General features: G+C 37.0%; 3 protein-coding genes across 3 annotated transcripts; 2 read left to right on the top strand and 1 right to left on the bottom strand.

The window, feature by feature from the left end:
- The first annotated feature begins 3,519 nt into the window (after positions 1–3,519).
- On the top strand, positions 3,520–7,539 carry LOC133522940 (asparagine synthetase [glutamine-hydrolyzing]). The gene is made up of 2 exons (XM_061858437.1): positions 3,520–4,109; positions 5,814–7,539. Exon 2 carries the CDS (start codon positions 5,823–5,825, stop codon positions 7,476–7,478), a length of 1,656 nt encoding a protein of 551 aa, XP_061714421.1. The 5' UTR covers positions 3,520–4,109; positions 5,814–5,822; the 3' UTR covers positions 7,479–7,539.
- A 2,203-nt stretch (positions 7,540–9,742) lies between these two features.
- Positions 9,743–12,181, top strand: LOC133522950 (uncharacterized). The gene is made up of 3 exons (XM_061858453.1): positions 9,743–9,952; positions 10,705–10,959; positions 11,880–12,181. Exons 1-3 carry the CDS (start codon positions 9,932–9,934, stop codon positions 12,000–12,002), a joined length of 399 nt encoding a protein of 132 aa, XP_061714437.1. The 5' UTR covers positions 9,743–9,931; the 3' UTR covers positions 12,003–12,181.
- On the bottom strand, positions 12,160–18,247 carry LOC133522944 (protein farnesyltransferase/geranylgeranyltransferase type-1 subunit alpha). Its single transcript, XM_061858443.1, has 5 exons — positions 17,843–18,247; positions 16,833–16,956; positions 15,897–15,987; positions 13,794–13,933; positions 12,160–13,078 (listed from the first exon to the last, which is right to left on the bottom strand). The coding sequence occupies exons 1-5, from the start codon at positions 17,973–17,975 to the stop codon at positions 12,559–12,561; spliced, it is 1,008 nt and encodes a 335-aa protein (XP_061714427.1). The 5' UTR covers positions 17,976–18,247; the 3' UTR covers positions 12,160–12,558.
- Positions 18,248–18,504: the final 257 nt, after the last annotated feature.

Raw genomic sequence — 18,504 nt, 5'->3', positions numbered from 1 at the left:
AATAAATATAAATGGCGGCCTTTGGTTTTTAGGGTTCCGTAGCCAAATGGCATAAAACGGAACCCTTATAGTTTCGCCATGTCCGTCTGTCTGTCTGTCTGTCTGTCCGAGGCTTTGCTCCGTGGTCGTTAGTGCTAGAAAGCTGAAATTTGGCATGGATATATAAATCAATAAAGCCGACAAAGTCGTACAATAAAATCTAAAAATTTAATTTTTTTAGGGTACCTCCCTACACGTAAAGTGGGGGTGAACATTTTTTTTTGCTTCAACCCTACAGTGTGGGATATCGTTGGAAAGGTCTTTCAAAACTAATAGGGGTCTTCAACAAACATTTCTTGATACAGTGAATATATTCGGAGATAATTGCTCCGAAAGAAAAAAAAAATGTGTCCCCCCCCTCTAACTTTTGAACCATAGGTTCAAAAAATATGAAAAAAATCTTGGAAGTGGAGCTTAAGAAAGACATTAAATGAAACTATAGCAGACATGATCAGTTTAGCTGTTTTTGAGTTATCGCAAAAAGTTTTCCCTTCATAGTAAAAAGACTTACTTTAATTAGGTACTGATTATGCAAATTTGCCTATTTTTTTAACTCGGGTGAAAGGTACCGTTTCATCCCTTGGTTAACAATTTACTATACTTTAAGCTCCAGTTTAGCTTATTGTGACGGAAGAGTAACTACGGAACCCTACACTGAGCGTGGCCCGACATGCTCTTGGCCGGTTATTTCATTATTGTTCAGGTTCTACGTTACTGATCAATTCGTGATGGATACCATTTGCAAGCATATTAAATGTACTGATAATGGTTGTTTGATATCTGTGGCGTAAAATATTAGAGAAAATGTGACATGTTTACTTAAGAGGTTTTCTCAGTGACCTAAATACCTAATTTGAGAAAGAGTTAATATAGCAAATATAGGGTGAAAGTATTCAGTATAAACATTATTTATTCGATTTCCGAAATTACCCTTAGATTTTTTTACCATACAACTATAAGCAAGTACAAACGGCGTGGCGGGTGCCTCGGTAGACCAGCAGCATTATATTATTGTTTGACAGTACATTTATACTGTTCCCAGATGTGAAGGTGCTATTATAGAATATCGATAAAACAAATATGGTTTTATAGAGTACACTTAGTAATTAATCAGTCATTTTGTTTACATCACAGGTAAATGATGTTTTTACAAATAGTTCTAGTTTCATAACTTTGTTAAGTTCATAGCTTCACGATTGCTGCACGACTGCACATAAAGTACTGAATATCTGTGTCCTTATTTAACTCACGTCAACACGTCAAACGTTTTCGAACCCGCTCCGTAGTTACAAATTTAAAATCACCTTCAAGAGCTGATGCTTGTGGGGTTCATAGTGATATTTGTCGCCGTACGCGCTAGGGTGCCAAATAAGTGACTACTAACTTGTGTAGGTACAGTCAGCATCAAAAGTAGCGGATCAAATAACGTTTCATAAGTATCTACCATTCTGTAACAGCTTAACAAAAAGTGATGTCTTTAACATAGAACAACTAGGACTGTAAAAGATATACTTTTGAGCACGAATTTTAGAAATTTATCTATATTTGGAAAAGTTATCCGGAATATCAGATACTTTTGGCGCGTTGTTTCATCCGCTACTTTTGATGCTGACTGTACTAGTGTAGGTTCATATTGATGATACTTTCAGCTTTTTTAGATAGTATATTTGCATTTATGGTCAACATTTGGAACACTGAACAAGGTAATTTTTCATCATTTTATTTTGCCACTTGGTTGAAGATTGCATTTTGGATTATTATTCGTAAGCTTAACTCTGTGACAGCTTGAAGTACAATCAAATGGCAAATAAGCAAATATGTAATTATATTAGTGCATTTACGACAGCGTTATCTGCGGTTTTATGATGGGAAATTAATTACACTGTCAATAACTATATGTATTACTAACAACATTTTAAATGACCCTTGCAAATTTTTATAAATGTAAGATATTTTTATTTGTGGTCTACCGCATTTGACTAATTTTTGATTTCGTTAATTTCGATTTTAAGTTGTCATAGTAACATTAGGACAATATTGAGTAAAACTATCAATTTTTATTTGACATTCTAATTTATAGTTTTTGTTTTGCTTATTGATTAATCGGTCACCTTAACATGGTGCTGTAGGCTTAGCTTGTAAGTAAGACTATATTATTTATTTATTTATTTAAACTTTATTGCACAATATAACAAATAAAGTACAAATGGCGAACTTAATGCCTAAAGGCATTCTCTACCAGTCAACCATCAGGCTAAACAGAAACAGTAGTACGTGCAGGCATTAAACAAAAAAAAAAACAGAATAAGTAACTTAAAACAAGCAAAATAGCGATAAATAATATATACTAACGGTTATAAACTTACATATATATAAGAAGAGTATAAGATGTACTAAGTTATTAAATAACGCTCGTCTCTTGCGACAACACGATCTATAATGGCGACTCTCAACTTCTCTGTTCGACTGTAAGTCATAGAAGTTAAGAGAGTTAAGTAGCAATGCAATTCAAAGAGCTATAAAAGGCTTTTTATCGCCTGTTTAGAACCTTAAGTGCAAACTGCAGCTGCGTATTACTCATATAGTTAGATGTTAAGGTTGTATAATTCACTTTGAGCTAACACTAGCTGCTTACCATGCATTATAGCGGCCAAAACAGCTGCTGTGCACCTTAAAGCTTTAGATGAGCCTCTTTGAACATTTTTTGTCACCAAGCCTGTAGGCTAAGACTTTGTAGCTATTCTAAAGCCGCTCTACGTCTTTAGGTAATAAAATAGGGACTAAGTATCGCCTAATTGTTTGTTGGGATTTATATGACGATGCGCAGTGACCTATGCTGAACAAAATTCAGCACAAGTTATTTAAACTGGGCATTATAATTCACTTTGAGCTAACACTAGCTGCTTACCATGCATTATAGCGGCCAAAACAGCTGCTGTGCACCTTAAAGCTTTAGATGAGCCTCTTTGAACATTTTTTGTCACCAAGCCTGTAGGCTAAGACTATGTAGCTATTCTAAAGCCGCTCTACGTCTTTAGGTAATAAAATAGGGACTAAGTATCGCCTAATTGTTTGTTGGGATTTATATGACGATGCGCAGTGACCTATGCTGAACAAAATTCAGCACAAGTTATTTAAACTGGGCATGTATTATGAATCCTTGTTATTTGAAATAAATGATTAATAAAAAAAAATATCAAACGAATCAATTATCAAAACACCTCATTTACCTATAAAAATCAGCGCAATCGTTTCAATGCTACGGTACAAATGCTGCTACGAGTACCTATCTATGTATTGTGAGGTTACGATCGCCAGTATTGCCACACAAATGGATTATTTTATGTAGGTGGGTATTGCCTAGTTAGATTTTTTTAAGGAGGCCGAATGTTATGAACTTTCAAACGTCTAAATGAATACATAGATTGTTAAAATAAAAACCCATCCCGTAGTCTTAAAATATATGGATATGGGACCCGCCATTTATATCCAACAAACACAGGCATGCGCAGTCAACTCAATACATACAACACGATGATGCAATACGTCGCACGGATGGCGGAATAGCATAACCCGGATAAATGAAATACACCTCGACTAATAACCTAACTCTTTCTTTCACGGCGCGACTTATATTTGCCTCTCATCCAATATAGCTAACCATAATCTTCGTATTTCTAAAGAATTAACATCTCACATCACATCCAGACACAGTGTCTGTCAACCGAAGTCTGCGTAAACACAAAATCCTATTTTATTTCTACGTATTTACGGTCCAGAACACCAGTTTAATTTTAGTTCCAACACGTGGTTCAATCATTCCGGCCGACTAAAAGTGAACATTGACAACTACGTCACTATAATATTGTCTCGTTTCTTTCGCTGGCTTATGAAAAGGATCAAAATAAAAGTCGATGACTCAATACGAAGGTTCCATTCTATCAAAGTGTAATAAAAGTGCTAGCGGGAAAACGAGTGTCCACGTCTAGTCTTCGTTGACGTGCCAAAGCCGGTGGCCACTGTTTTAACATATAATTTTTACTGAAAAAACCTCTAATTGTATAATACAAGTAAGTATTTTGAATTAAATAATTTTATTAGAATCAATAGTAGATTATTACTATTATTAGAATGAAATATTTTAATGAAAGTGATTATTCTCATTTAAGTATATGAAATGAAATATTATTGGTGCCGTATTGAAGCTAACAGTTTTCTAATATGTACTTACCTATGTACCTATTTAATTTTCCTTCAAAGGCGTTTATATATACAAATACTATTTATCATAATAATCACAAAGTATTGGGTAAAAGTACCTTTGATCAAAGCTCATTACATGTTCTTTCGAAGATATAATACTATGCCATGCGTTTTTTATGAAATTTACAAAAGGAGGCGGAAGAACTAAATTTTTAATTTACATTTTTGGTGTCGATAGTATGAATGAAAATGGGAAATAATGCATGCATCTTGCTAAATCTCGGCGACCTGGCCCTTATTTTTAGAGCTCTTACACACTGGCGCCGGCCGCTCGCTCGGCGATTTTCCGGCGGTTCCATACCGTCGTGTACCGTATCTTCGCCTGAATTTTGACACTTAAAAAAACATTCAAATTTGAAGTTGGTTATGGAAAAACACGACCTTTGAATTTAATTGGTTAACTTGGTAATAAATGGCCCCAAAGGCAATAGCCGAAGTATGGGTATTTTTTTACAATCTTCGCCTTACTGCTAATAATAAACTTTTCTGTGACGTACACATGTTAAGTCTTATCTCATTGGAATGTGTTAATATAATATGAACTTTAACTACACCAGGCTAGGCATTTAAAAAAAATGTGTAGTAGGCGAAGATTGGTAACAGTTTGAAGTTGTTTACATACTTACATTTTCTATGATGCTAAAAATTAACCAACATACCAGATAAAGGGAAGTAATCGTTTATAAGTAAATATAATATATTTAGGGCATAGCTTCATTTACTTATTAACTTTCCTCCAAATCGTTAAATCCATTTCCGAAAAACCAGTAATAAAAAGATAAAAATCATTTATACCAGACCTTAGTTTTACTCACTCTTAAAATTATATTATTATTGCACTAAATTTAACTTAAAATTAAATATTTTAGTTTTTAACTGGCGCCAGGCACATACACCAATAATAACTACATAAAGTCATGTGTAAGTAGCTACCACTGAGTGTACCCTGGTCCAGTGCACAAGAAGCTGACTACAAGCCTGTCAGCTATAACTGCCAGGAGACTATTGCGGCTATTCCGCAGATGCCATCCCCCAATTAATGTGATGCAGGGAATTTAACAACCCTAGGGGTAGGCGAGATTCGGCAACAAGATAGACGCCAAATACCCTAACTAATGTTTTATCCAATTGTGACTTCTAAACGTAAGCTGTATTAAATAATAGTATCATATGAAAAATAAATAGTTATATGATAATATGATGATGTAAAAATATTAACATCACCTGGTTTCTATCATTGTTTAAAACTGAAGTTAAAATACTGGCTTAAAAAACGTGTCGTCGTTGTCGCGGATAAACCTCAACGTCAACTATGTGAAAAACTTTGTATTTAGCAGTTTTACGTAAGGGTTGCACTAGAAACATTTTGTTAGTGACAACTGATGTTAAACTAGGCGAACATAGCACAGGCGAAGTTCCAGGACATGACATGACGGTACTAATAATCGGCCGCCGTACTCATATCACATTAGGTAGGTACCTAAGTACTCACATCAGTTTATTGATTTCAGACCACAAAAATGTGCGGAATTTGGGCGATATTCGGAGCCAAGGACGGGGTGAACCTAAAATGCATCAAGTGCTTCGCCGCGATCACTCACCGCGGGCCAGACGCGTGGCGCGTCGAACAAGACGCGCGCGAACCCGGCGCGTTGCTGGGCTTCAGTCGTATCGCCATCGTCGACGGCCTGCATGGCATGCAGCCCATGAAACTCCATCGCTACCCCCGCACCACCCTCATCTGCAACGGTGAAATCTTTAACTGCAAACTCCTCCAAACCGAACACGATTTCCCCTACGAGACCAACTGCGACGTCGAGGCCATCATCCACTTGTACCACAACTTTGGCATTGCCGAGGCCGTTAGGAGGCTTGATGCCGAATTCGTATTCTGTCTGGTTGATGGCGAGCAAAGGAAAATTTACTTAGCCAGAGACCCTTACGGTGTCCGCCCGATGTTCCGTTTTCATGACCCAGAGAGCGGCACCATGGGCATCTGCTCGGAAGCTAAAGGCTTAGTCGGAATCAAAGAATCCGCCAGTGAAACGGCGATATTAGAACCATTTCCGCCCGGCCATTTTCAAATATGGAGTATGCTTGATGGCGGTAAGGTAAAATTGGATCATACAGAGCAATTTTTCAAACCGGGAATGTCCCTTAACTATAAACCATATGTCCCAGAAAGTGTTCTGAAAAAAATGAATGTTTACGAGAAAACGGCACATTTACTAGAAGCCGCCTGTCGCAAGAGAATGATGTCGGATCGTCGAATCGGATGCTTCCTCAGTGGTGGACTGGATTCTTCGCTAGTCACCGCTTTGGTAGTTAAACTCGCGAAAGAATACAAACTGCCATACAAAATACAAACATTTGCGATAGGAATGGGAGATTCCCCAGATTTAGCTGCGGCTCGAATCGTAGCGGATCATTTAGGCACAGAGCACTATGAAGTTCAATTTGATGAGAATGACGTACGAGAAGCCTTAGACAACGTGATCTATCATCTCGAAACATTTGACATTACCACGATCCGCGCAAGCATCCCTATGTATCTTTTGTCCAAGTATATAAAGGAGAAAACTGACACTACGGTAGTGTTTAGTGGGGAAGGCGCGGATGAGGTGGCTCAGGGCTATATATATTTCAGAGACGCACCTTCTGCAGAAGCAGGGCATGAAGAAAGCTTGCGTTTGCTATCAGATATCTACTTATACGACGGCTTGAGAGCAGACCGCACAACGAGCGCGTTCAGCTTAGAACTCAGAGTACCTTTCTTAGATATTGAATTCACACATCATTACCTAGGCACGGATCCGAAATTGCGCCAGCCACAAGATGGAGTAGAGAAGTATCTGTTACGGAAAAGTTTGGAGAAAAGCGATCTCCTGCCAGACTCTATACTCTGGAGACATAAAGAGGCATTTTCGGACGGCGTGGCGTCGGTGAAGAAATCCCTATTCACAACTATAGGAGAAATCATAGCAGACCGGTACAAAGATGAGCCTACTCTGTACAAGGGCATCCAGCCCACTACGACGGAATCAAAATATTATCGCCATGTATTTGAAAAATCATTCCCGGGCCAATATAACTTTACTCCATACTACTGGATGCCCAAGTGGGTCGAAGTCTCAGACCCTTCTGCGCGGTTCATAAAGCATTACGCTGCCAAATAATAAAAGCTACCTAATTTAGGTATATGATTATTTATTGAAATAAAAGTACCTTTTGCTGTAATTTATGATTTATATATTTCACTAAAATAACCCTGTTTTAGAAAAAAATATAAGTACCTATTTTATGAATGAAAAAATTGTTTATCAGAAAATCTAAGGCTCATAGTTATGACTGGTTTCGCCCCGAGCTACAACCAACTTTTAATTTATTTAATGCCACCTGATATAAAACAATCAGTAGAGACAATGAGAACTAATATATAAATATATAGGTGCATAATATAAATTGTATAACCTTTAGCTATTAAGAGGTTATAAGATTCGATCGATTCACTTCTACCATGAATGAACCTGGATCTTAGTGAAGTGTACTAAGTATGCCTATAGTCGTCGCTGTGCGTATTGCTAGTAAGTGCATTTACCTTATTGTTCCAATTGCCTCGACGGATGTAGGTACATGTTCACAAGAACAATAAAAATTAAAAACTCACCAAAGGCCTAATAGAATTAATTAGATTCTCTATGTAAGTGACATCTACATTATGTACTTGAAAACGCCGCCAGTGTTCTTTCGGGTCACCCCCAAGGTTAAATCTGACACGACTGCTGCTGTTGGAATGATAGTAAGTTTCACTAGAATTAGAGGAATATTCGCTCAAATCTTGTGATACTGCAAGTAGTCTACTGGTCATGGAGGTGGATTTCTCAATGCTGGAAACATAGCGTGAAGTGGCCTTATCGCAACCGGACATTCCTTTGACGGTTTCGGATTCCTCATCTTTATAAATTTTGGTAACACCATTGCGAAGAAAACTGAATGCGTATAGGCATGTTGGGCATGCTTTATTGTCTTCGCACGACATAATCACGCCGCTTTGTGAAGACTGAGTTTTTGTTTGAGTTGAAGCATTCCGAGGACTGACTTGAATAAGTTTGTCAGAATAGCACTGTGTTTGATCAGTTTGAACGGACGTGACGGTGCGTTGATGTTTGTATTGCTGATGGCACACCAGACTACGTGTTGCACAAGTCTCGCATTTACAATTCAAGTGAGCCAGCTTGTACTTGAGTTGCCGTAGTTCAGTCGGCTCGCAGATTGGGTCGGTTTTACAGGCTTGCTGAGGTTGAAAGGGCACTGGTTTCTGCAATTTTCTTATGCTCTGCATTTTTACAGCGAATTAATGCAGTAGACGGAATTTAATTCACTGTTGGATCTAGATAATTTTAATAGGTATTTATACTTATTGTAACCATTCTGTTAAATTGTCCAGTTTGATTTAGTCCATATTTAGTCCGATAATGATGTAATGTCTAATAAATGTCATTATTTTATGGGACGTGCACACGGAAGTAACGAATGTTTACTATTCTATACCTATCGCATCTGGTATTCGAGACCTTGGTGTGGACGTGTGGACGCACGTAGTACAGTCAGCATCAAAAGTAGCGGATCAAACAAGGTTTCAAAAGTATCTACCATTCTGTAAAAGCTTAACAAAAGTTGATGGTTCTATATGTAGAGCAATTTAGACTGTAAAAGATATACTTTTGAAAGTAAATTTTAGAGAATTATCTTTATTTGGAAAAGTTATCTGGAATATCAGATATTTTTGGCGCGTTGTTTCATCCGCTACTATTGATGCTGACTGTACCTATCCCCTGACAACACTTGACGTTGCCAAACATAGTCAGTACCATAGATATATGTTATTAAAGTCAGTACCTATTTTATCCATTATGTATATTGTTATCTCCTTGTGAGTATTGTATTCTTTGATTGTTATTGTAAATAAAGTATTTTGTTATATGTTTTTAACACTATAAAGAGAATTTAAAATCATATTTGGCATCTTTTCGAGCGATGATGCCACTTTTTGATATTTAACAAATTTATCACATATTATTGAAAGAATAAGGATCAAAGTCAAATGGCGTTCTAAAAGTTTTAAACGTGTGTCGAAAGATGGCAGTAAATTTACTGTGGCTACAGTACAGTCTACTTTGACAATCCACCTCTATTTCAAGTTCTCTTTGCTGTAGCTACAAAGCAACTACAAAGTTTACCATGACAATCCACCTCTCTCATTTCAAATTCTCTTTGTTGATACTATTGCCAAACAAATGTTACTATAAGTACCTACTTTTTGGATGCACACTGTTTTTTTAGGGTTCCGTAGCCAAATGGCAAAAAACGGAACCCTTATAGATTCGTCATATCCGTCTGTCTGTCCGATTATGTCACAGCCACTTTTTTTTCTGAGGACGTACATGTCGATAATATGTCAATGATGACGTTTCAGCGTTCAGCAAGTATGAATTAACAGTACATAAAAACCAATAATTTCGAATTCTCTTCATGCATATTTCAAGGTAATTCGCTCAAGTACGATGTGACTAACGTAAGGCACATTGCTATTGCAATAAACTAAATACAAGAGCGCAACAAACCTACAATGTCAAAACGGCCATGTCAGGTAAGATCACGAGGTACTTAAGATTTTAAATAATATTAGAATCGGACCACGCTAAGTTTACAAGCTAATCGCTGCCTATGTCAAGTACCTATGGAGCTATTATTATAGGGATATGTATGCATTTTTACTGCCAAGTCAGCGTTGTCAGAATATAGGCCACCTATAAACATTACCTAGGTATCGGATCTGGCCGACAATTTCCGTCAAAAAAATAGCGACAAACCTGAAAAATATGACGCGGAACGCTGATCGCCTATGGCAATTTCGAAGGCCACCATCTATGATCATATATCCTGTATATGAATTTCTATGATAGTTTAATTGCAGCCGATTACCTTCCTGATCTAATTGATCTACTTACCTAACGATAAAATTACCCACCTGATCCTGATTCTTATGGTTCGATTTCCATACAAAAACCGCATTTATACCGCATTATATACAAGACAGTCTATTACTACATAAATATGTGCGCATCTATCTACTTTCGAATATTCGTTTGCGCCAAAGTGATACAAAGTATAAAACAGTCACTGCTCTGTAACAACTTTACTAACATATTATAATATTATATAGTCTGGTCTGACCGATCATATTGGCAACTTTGAAAGACGCATCTATGATCATATTGTTATTTCTATAATGGGTAGTCGAATTGCAGCTGAATACCCTCCTGCTCTGATGAATCCAACGATAAAAATACCTAACTGAGCCTTAATGCCACGACTGATTTTAACTATATCTAATTCCAGCCTCCCTGCGAGTGCCGTGGTTGCATTTGTACAAGCTGTCCAAACGTTTTGGATGCGGCAAAAGAATCCGGTTCAAGCGACTATATCTGCGACCACGGAACGAGGCCTAAGTGCACCTGTAACGCTGATAAACCGAAAGAAGGTGCCGCAAAATGCATTCCTGACTGCTGTTTCGAGCCCGAGCCAATACCAGACCCTGAGCGCACACGTAGCTTTATGAAAGTCCTGAAATATGATAAGAGCTGCTTTTGCAAGGTATCATTTTGGATTAGAAGTTACGGCCCGCCCATAGATAAAAAAAATGATTTGTCAATATATAGGTAAATATTTCAAGGAAAGGAAGTACTTCAAGGCGATAGGACGGCTACAAACAAATTATGGAGTAAATAATTAATTAATTAATCAGTGCAATAATAAATTTAGGAATATTGTCAATTGGACATGTTGTGAATCACAGTACCACTATATTCATTTTCGCGGTTAGTTTCTTGTTGCAATCAACGTAGTTATCATACTTATAGGTATGCTTCATAATGGTTATTTAACACCACCGTGGTTTTTGTGTCGAACAGAGTATTTGCCTCTAATAATTTATTATGGAGAGTACACGGGAAAATTTGCCGGACCTAAAGCGCGTACAAACTATATAAAGTCAGCAGAAAAAAATATGGCAGATTTGAAAAATGTTTAAGCAGAAGGGATGCTTACTTTTATTTAATGAGGGCTACCGTACCGTAAATGACAAACACGAAAACAGATCTCAAAATCAAAATTATGCAAATAAAAAAAAATAAAAAATCATATTGGTTCATATACACAAAGGTATTATAACGACTAAATTTGTCGTTTTTTAACCTGTTTAATTTTGCGTATATTTTAGTTGGTACCTACACTTTTTAAAACCACTAATATTTATTGAACTGTATCTGATGTTTACCATGATTAATCAAAGACAGAAAATGATTTACCACAATTCTGAATAGAGTGAAAACTCGCGATAAAAGAAGCTTGTACCCCCAAAAATTCTATGCATTTGACATTTCGAAAGACCTCCGACTACACTAGCGCACCTAGAAGTGAAATTAAACGCGGTAGCCCTCATTTCGCTCCTTTTTCTACTGATGAAATTAGTTTGCCAGCTAATAAAGTCCATGTGTCTACAATTTATTTTTAAGGTGGTGACCCGCGCGCTCCGCGCCGACGTACACCGTTACCTCGGGATGCTGGACCGTTATCAAAACACCGAAAAAATGGGCGGCGACGACACACAGACGAGCTGCTGTAACAGTGACGCTTAGCCAACAAACTGTGTAATAAATAACTCTACAATAATGTTTTCATATTCTTGTAATTGTCTCTGCTCGTAAGATCCCAATTTAAATTGACGACAATACCCGCAGTTTTAAAAAATCAATGTTATTTGTCGGTGCGCATTCAAAATGTTAAAATGCCATGTAAATTAAAAGCTTTTTATTTAGATTTCATTTTATTGAACAGAGATAAAGAGTATATGAAAAACAAGACATGCCAAAAAAAGGGGAAATACAAACGTACGTCTCTTGGATAAAATTAATAAGACAATTACACCATAACAGATTCAAAATTAAATTGTTTTTAGTTAGCACTTTGCTTTTATCAATAATATTTTTTTACGGTTGGTATAAATATAAAAAGGAGCAGCGTGGAATCTAGATTTTTCCTATCAAAGCATAATACTTAATTGCAATACAAATTCTTCCCGGTGGTTGAAAGGAAGTTTAGTTTGGTAAGCTGAGGTACAGGATTCAATTCCTGATGTTGTCAGCAAGAGTAAGTTTTGTAAGAATTTTCAGTTTTTTTTTGCTTTAAATATAATTAAATTGTTCGCTCAACTTTGTCGCCATCTTCATTTTTAGCCGCTAACTCATCTTTCGCTTTCCTAAACTTTTCAGACATATAGTTCCAATATTTGCTTCTAATTTTATCATACTTCGTCGCCAGATCCTCACACAGCGCTACCCCTCTAGTAGGATTATGTAGGCAACCTATTTCATCCTTCTTTATAGCCTCATCACAAATATCTAGGATAAAAGCGAGAAGGAACGGCGACCGGCACTTATTTTTATACAAATCCTCGCAGAACCCAGTCACTACGCAATTTCCACTAAGTCCCCTTTTATCGTGTAGTAATAGACCTCTTAAATAGTTCCAAGCGCTCTCGTTATTTTTGACGAATTTGATTTTTTCCATGGTGTAGCATATTTCTTTTTGCACGTTCATGTCGGACCAGCCGAGATGGTTGTTCATGATGAAATATCGCTGGTTCCAGGCTGAGTTGTTACGTACGTCTTGAGTGATAAGGTTGTCTACGAAGTCCATTTCGCGGTCGTACAGTCTGGAACGACAGAAAAAAATATAAGACTTTTGATACAAAGTTATAAGAATATTGTCAGAATCTCGATTTGTGATGTATTGTTTCGTGTGTGTGTTATATCTTACCACACCGTAAAAAAAGGTTACCCTTTGGACGTCAAGACAACCTAAATTCGTCATGACATGAGTATTCGTGCTCCAAGCCCGTGCAACGGCACTCGCAGTAAATTCAACCTTCATGCTTTTAAGTATTTAAAGGTTATATTATAGACCGCGAGCCAGCTACATATTTCCATGACCAATCCCCTCCCGGGCGAAAACTCGTATAGTGGCTATGTATGATGAACCCTCATGGACGTCAGCTGCCGCTCCGTTGGTGGGTTGAGGAAAACACGTAAAAAATAGTTAGTCATCGCCTCCCGTTTGATACTTAGTGAGATGATAAATTAGATGCTATTGTGAGTAAAAAAAATCGTCAGCCGGATGCATCGCGGTGGAAAGACCGTAAGCTGGCCGCATAAACATGTAATAAATAAGCGCTTTACCTTTTTATGATAGTGATAACAATATCATGAAACTTTGCATGTATCATTCCATCAGGCGTTTCAATAATCGGACTACGCATACTTTGCGGACATAAGTGGCAAGGCGTGTAAACATTCATTCCGATAAGGTTTACTATATACTGCGAGTGGTATAAAGTAGTTATGGCGATGAAGAAGGTAATCAAAGCTTACCCAAAAGTCTTAATAGCCCATTGCCTGTGTTGCCAGGCGTGGTAGTTCTTGGGGTCCTGTATTAAGGCGTCGCTCGTCAGGGCCAGCTCCTGTGATGGATCTTGTAGCCATTCCACTAGAACTTTCCGGTGATGCCACACCTGTAAAGTTATATTTGTGGTTATATTACATGCAACAAAACATTGCCATTGATGCCTGGTATCTAAAATTAGCCCAGCACAGCACACCTGAAGCGAGGTTTTACACTAGCAAGAACTTGCATGCAATTTTCGTTACATTGCGGTATCTGATCAAACTTTTGAATGCAGTTTACATTAGTAGTCGGCAATGTAACGTAAATGGCATGCATGTTTTTGCTAGTCTAATGGCCACCCCACACTAGCATCTCCCGAGCGTCGGCGTCTAGTCAACTCTATGGCTGCTGCTCGACGCAACATTGGCGCAAATCTTTGAAAAATAAGTAACAGCAAACATAAAACAATTTTACAGTACATATGATGCTACTTTACCGTACTTGTGCGATAATTAGCACTATACGTAACTATGTCAAATCACGCAAAATAGGCACAATGGTTGTCGATTGGCGGAAAATGCCCAGTATATAACTATGTCGAAAATTTAAATACATGTGCGAATAGGTGATTCGCAACTCCCTTCGGTCGTGTTTTAATTTATCGCCACTCGTTTCGAATTTCCTATTTTTCGCACTTTACTCGTAATGTACTAATATAGCATATACCATAATAATATTTTTATTTACTTTCTTTTGGTTTCATAACGTACTATTTTTTAAAGCATTTTTCATTAAAAATACATGTCAAGATTGTTTTTTTCTATTGCTAAAAGTCTTCTTCTTCTTAGGGTTGGTCCCGGCTTATTGCCACGGCTCATAGGAGACTAGGGTCCGCTTGAAAACTAATCCCGAGAATTGTCGTACCAGCACCAGCCGCACCAGAGGGCCTACCGCGAACCACGTTCGTCGTGTTACCTCTCTGTCGTGCTTGTAAATTCGTACGTAAGTGTGACAGGGAGACAACACGTTAAACGTGGTTCGCGGTAAGCCCTCTGTTTTTACGAAAGCAACTGCCATTTGACCTTTCAACCCACAAGGGAAACTAGGCCTTATTGGGATTAGTCCGGTTTCCTGTTTCCTCACGATGAAACATCACCGAGAAGCGACTGGTAAATATCAAATGATATTTCGTACATAAGTTCCGAAAATCTCATTGGTACGAGCCAAGGTAGAACCCGCGACTTACGAATTCAAAGTCGCACGCTCTTACCGCTAGGCTACCAACGCTTTTAAAAAATATAACCAATTTACAAGACCGAAGTGATTCCATAAGTGTTCCGTGAACAAAAATTTTTATGGAACACTAAAAACCGGGTATAGGCAATAAAACTGTTATATCTATCCTCGTGCCGCCCTATGTACATTACGATGTACACTCTGTTCTATTTCAATACTTTCAATGGAATTTTAACCATCATTAAAACAAAGAAAGTAGCATTTCGTGTGTCGTAAAATTTTCGAACAAATTAAATTTAACGCAATTCAAAATACAACTTAGATTCAGACTTCCTTAGCCATAATTTTGTACCTATAGCTCTTAATGGGTACTTGGACAAAAATATATATAATAATTATATCAATATTTATAACTACTTAAATACATAGAAAACACTCAGGAACAAAAATCTATGCTCATCACACAAATAAATGCCCTTACCGGGATTTGAATCCAGGACCATCAGCTTCACAGGCAGGGTCACTACCCACTAGGCCAGACGGGTTGTATAAAGAACTTGTATTTATATTTAATTTTAAATAAATGTTAAATAATAACATTAAGATGTTTATAAAAAATAACCGAACTAAACTACGACCTACCTACCATAACATGAGGTACTATTAGTTATTCTGTGACACAAGTAGTTAATTTTAATTTCTGAATAAAAAGTTATCAATTTCAGATGTTCATCACATATTCAATAAAATCCTTATTATTGAATAATAAAGTAATAAGAAGTAAATACTCCTCACTTGATAACATGAAGGTTAAAGCATAGAAATACTTAAAGGGAATTTATTATATTACTCACTTGATAATTCTTGGGCGAATGTGTGATAACTGATTCAACATAATCTAACTCAGGTCTCAAATCTGTCCCCAAAGCTTTGAGCAAGTCTCTCCTGAAACATTAAAATACAGATTTTAAATAATTATAATAAATCAAAGGAAGACATAAAGAAAGGTAACCTGCAGAAATAAAGATAGGTTATGACTTACTAGCGACCCACCCACGGTAGAACCTTATAAAAGTTAATTATACACCTAAACCTTCCTCAAGAATTACTCTATAGGTAGGTGAAAACCGCATAAAAATCTGTTCAGTAATTTTAGAGTTTATCGCGTACATACATACATACATACATACAGGCACAGCAGGGGACGTTGTTTTATAGCAGTGATATGAATTCTGATATATAAAATCTAAGAGTTCAGAGGCTTTAGATGATCACTTTCACTTATATATACCTACTTAACAAAACTAAGAAGCCTATTATACTCGTAGTTCGTGTCATCCACGATGACGCGCAGATTTGTCAAATCTCACCTTTAATAACATGACAATACGACTCAAGCCACACGTCTTCGTGAATGACACAATCTCTACACAGTAAATAAAGGGAGACAACTACATTCCTTAAGACATGTTGTTCAAATGAAAATATGTTTATAGAAAGGCATTTAAGCAAATCTAAGTCTCCTTCTATCCTTTCATATTAATGTTCTATATCAGCCATTTTCAACCTTTTTAGGGTTTTTTTATGAGAACCAATAAGACGGTTTATCCATTGTAAACATGAATTTGCTTAAAGATGATGTTCGAATGGCAAGGACCTATACCAAAATCACCTGGCAGGCAAACTTAAAGAGCCTGGCGGGCCACAGGTTGAGTAAGGCTGTTCTATATGGATAATTTGTATTCAAGAAATTATCTCATCATCAAAAACATTCAAACATAATAAAATACCTGTATTGCCACACAGTGTAATTAGCTGCGTTAAGTTCAACTGCATCTTTTGTAAGTTTCAAGGCCCGTTCAGACTTCTCGTTACTTTGCAGGACTGCCCTGAAGTACCCATACACATCTTCAACTGAAAATTATGAATATACAGTTATATACAACTAGGGAACACAAAGGGAAAAGGAATGATGGTGGACAAATAATTAGATGGGCAGTCAAGTTAAGGCAGGTAGCTGGAACCTTGGGGAGAAGACAGGCTCTGGACAGAGCCGTGTGAAGGAATATGGGAGAGGCCAATGCCAAGGGCAACCAGACAAAATTTCTGCAGAGAAAGGCTACCAGTAAACAGTAAGGAATAAGTAAAGGAATGCAAATCAGTAAAACCCTGTATAAACTGGTAAATTACTGCTATTTCTCATACTAAACATTTACTGGTTTGCATTTCTATTTTCATCTGTATTGCATTTAATATATACAATTATGTTAATCTAAGGTAATGTGTGTTTCATTACCTTCATTAAATATATGTATAGATAAAGTATAAAATTATAAGTATCTTTCATATTCACATTCCATATTATATCAAATCTCAGTTGATCGCGCTAATGATGAACAATGTTAGCATAAAAATAATTAATAACAAACTAAACAATAGGCGCTCTGAGTGCTTCCTATGTTACTAACTTAACAGGACAAATTCGAAAAAATATGAATTGCCTAGTTAAATTGCAAACATGGGATGTATATTAAAAATTCAAGAACTCACACTATATAATAAAATTAACCTTTCCAGCAACCCCAATACTGGAATAATGTATAGGATAATGTGCAAGGGTGCATGCAGTGATAAAAGCAATTTGTTTGCCTTCAAACAATATGAAAAACAAAAAAAATTTAAATGTTACACTTTGAACCACCTTGTAACCTACTAACATAAAAATAGATTATAACCGATTACTATTTTTATAGCTCTGTAGTGAACGTAATTACAATTGAAGAGTAATCATGATACTTACATTTCTCGGAATGAGCAATAACCACGACAGGCCTTGGCCCATCATTTTCAGGCACCGGCGTCACGTCTTTCCACTCAGGGCGGTCCCGATAGGGCACCCAAGCAGCGTCACCATCATACTCATTATCAGACATGTTCACTGAACACTACAACGCCTAATACTACTAATACACCGCTTTTGTAAATTAAACCAACTCTCTTATCAATAAAATGTACATAGACGTGATCAAACAGTGGCTCACGCAAGGGCTCTTTCAATTTAAGTCACCGGTTTATCTTTATTTGTATGCGGATTTTAACACAGGTAATTTTATTTGAACAGGGACTTGGCAATGAAAGTGGAACTTGAAGTTTTACGGCCTATCGAACGAGCAACCTCTACTCTCATTGACAAATGACAATTTTAATTTGATTTGACAGTTACCAAAGAGCATATAATCACTACGTTCTAAGAGACGGAACTTCATACTACGTACTGAAGTGTCAAACCTGTCAAACGGTTTGGTTTGACGTCTGACGAACGAGAGTTATGCCTACCAACATAATGAAAATTAGCTTATGGAAAGTAACGGCGATTTACATTCGCGTTAAACTCTCTCACGCGAATGTAAATGCGTCATAAAAATAGTGAGTTACCGAAACGATAAAAAGTATTGCTGTGAA

This window comes from Cydia pomonella, chromosome 11 (genome assembly GCF_033807575.1).
Source record: "Cydia pomonella isolate Wapato2018A chromosome 11, ilCydPomo1, whole genome shotgun sequence".
Lineage (NCBI taxonomy): Eukaryota > Metazoa > Arthropoda > Insecta > Lepidoptera > Tortricidae > Cydia > Cydia pomonella.
The sequence above is the reverse complement of the archived record's forward strand: the minus strand, read 5'-3'. Positions and strand labels throughout refer to the sequence as shown.

What these genes read in the sequence shown, in the direction of transcription:
- LOC133522950 (XM_061858453.1), top strand. Translation starts at nt 9,932, where the DNA reads ATGTCAAAACGGCCATGTCAG. An exon ending in TGTCAAAACGGCCATGTCAG is followed by an intron (nt 9,953 to 10,704) that starts GTAAGATCACGA and finishes ATCTAATTCCAG; the next exon opens with CCTCCCTGCGAGTGCCGTGG. An exon ending in ATAAGAGCTGCTTTTGCAAG is followed by an intron (nt 10,960 to 11,879) that starts GTATCATTTTGG and finishes TTTATTTTTAAG; the next exon opens with GTGGTGACCCGCGCGCTCCG.
- LOC133522940 (XM_061858437.1), top strand. Translation starts at nt 5,823, where the DNA reads ATGTGCGGAATTTGGGCGATATTCGGAGCCAAGGACGGGGTGAACCTA.
- LOC133522944 (XM_061858443.1), bottom strand. Translation starts at nt 17,975, where the DNA reads ATGTCTGATAATGAGTATGATGGTGACGCTGCTTGGGTGCCCTATCGG. An exon ending in ATTCGCCCAAGAATTATCAA is followed by an intron (nt 13,934 to 15,896) that starts GTGAGTAATATA and finishes ATAACTTTACAG; the next exon opens with GTGTGGCATCACCGGAAAGT. An exon ending in TGGGCTATTAAGACTTTTGG is followed by an intron (nt 13,079 to 13,793) that starts GTAAGCTTTGAT and finishes CTGTCGTTCCAG; the next exon opens with ACTGTACGACCGCGAAATGG.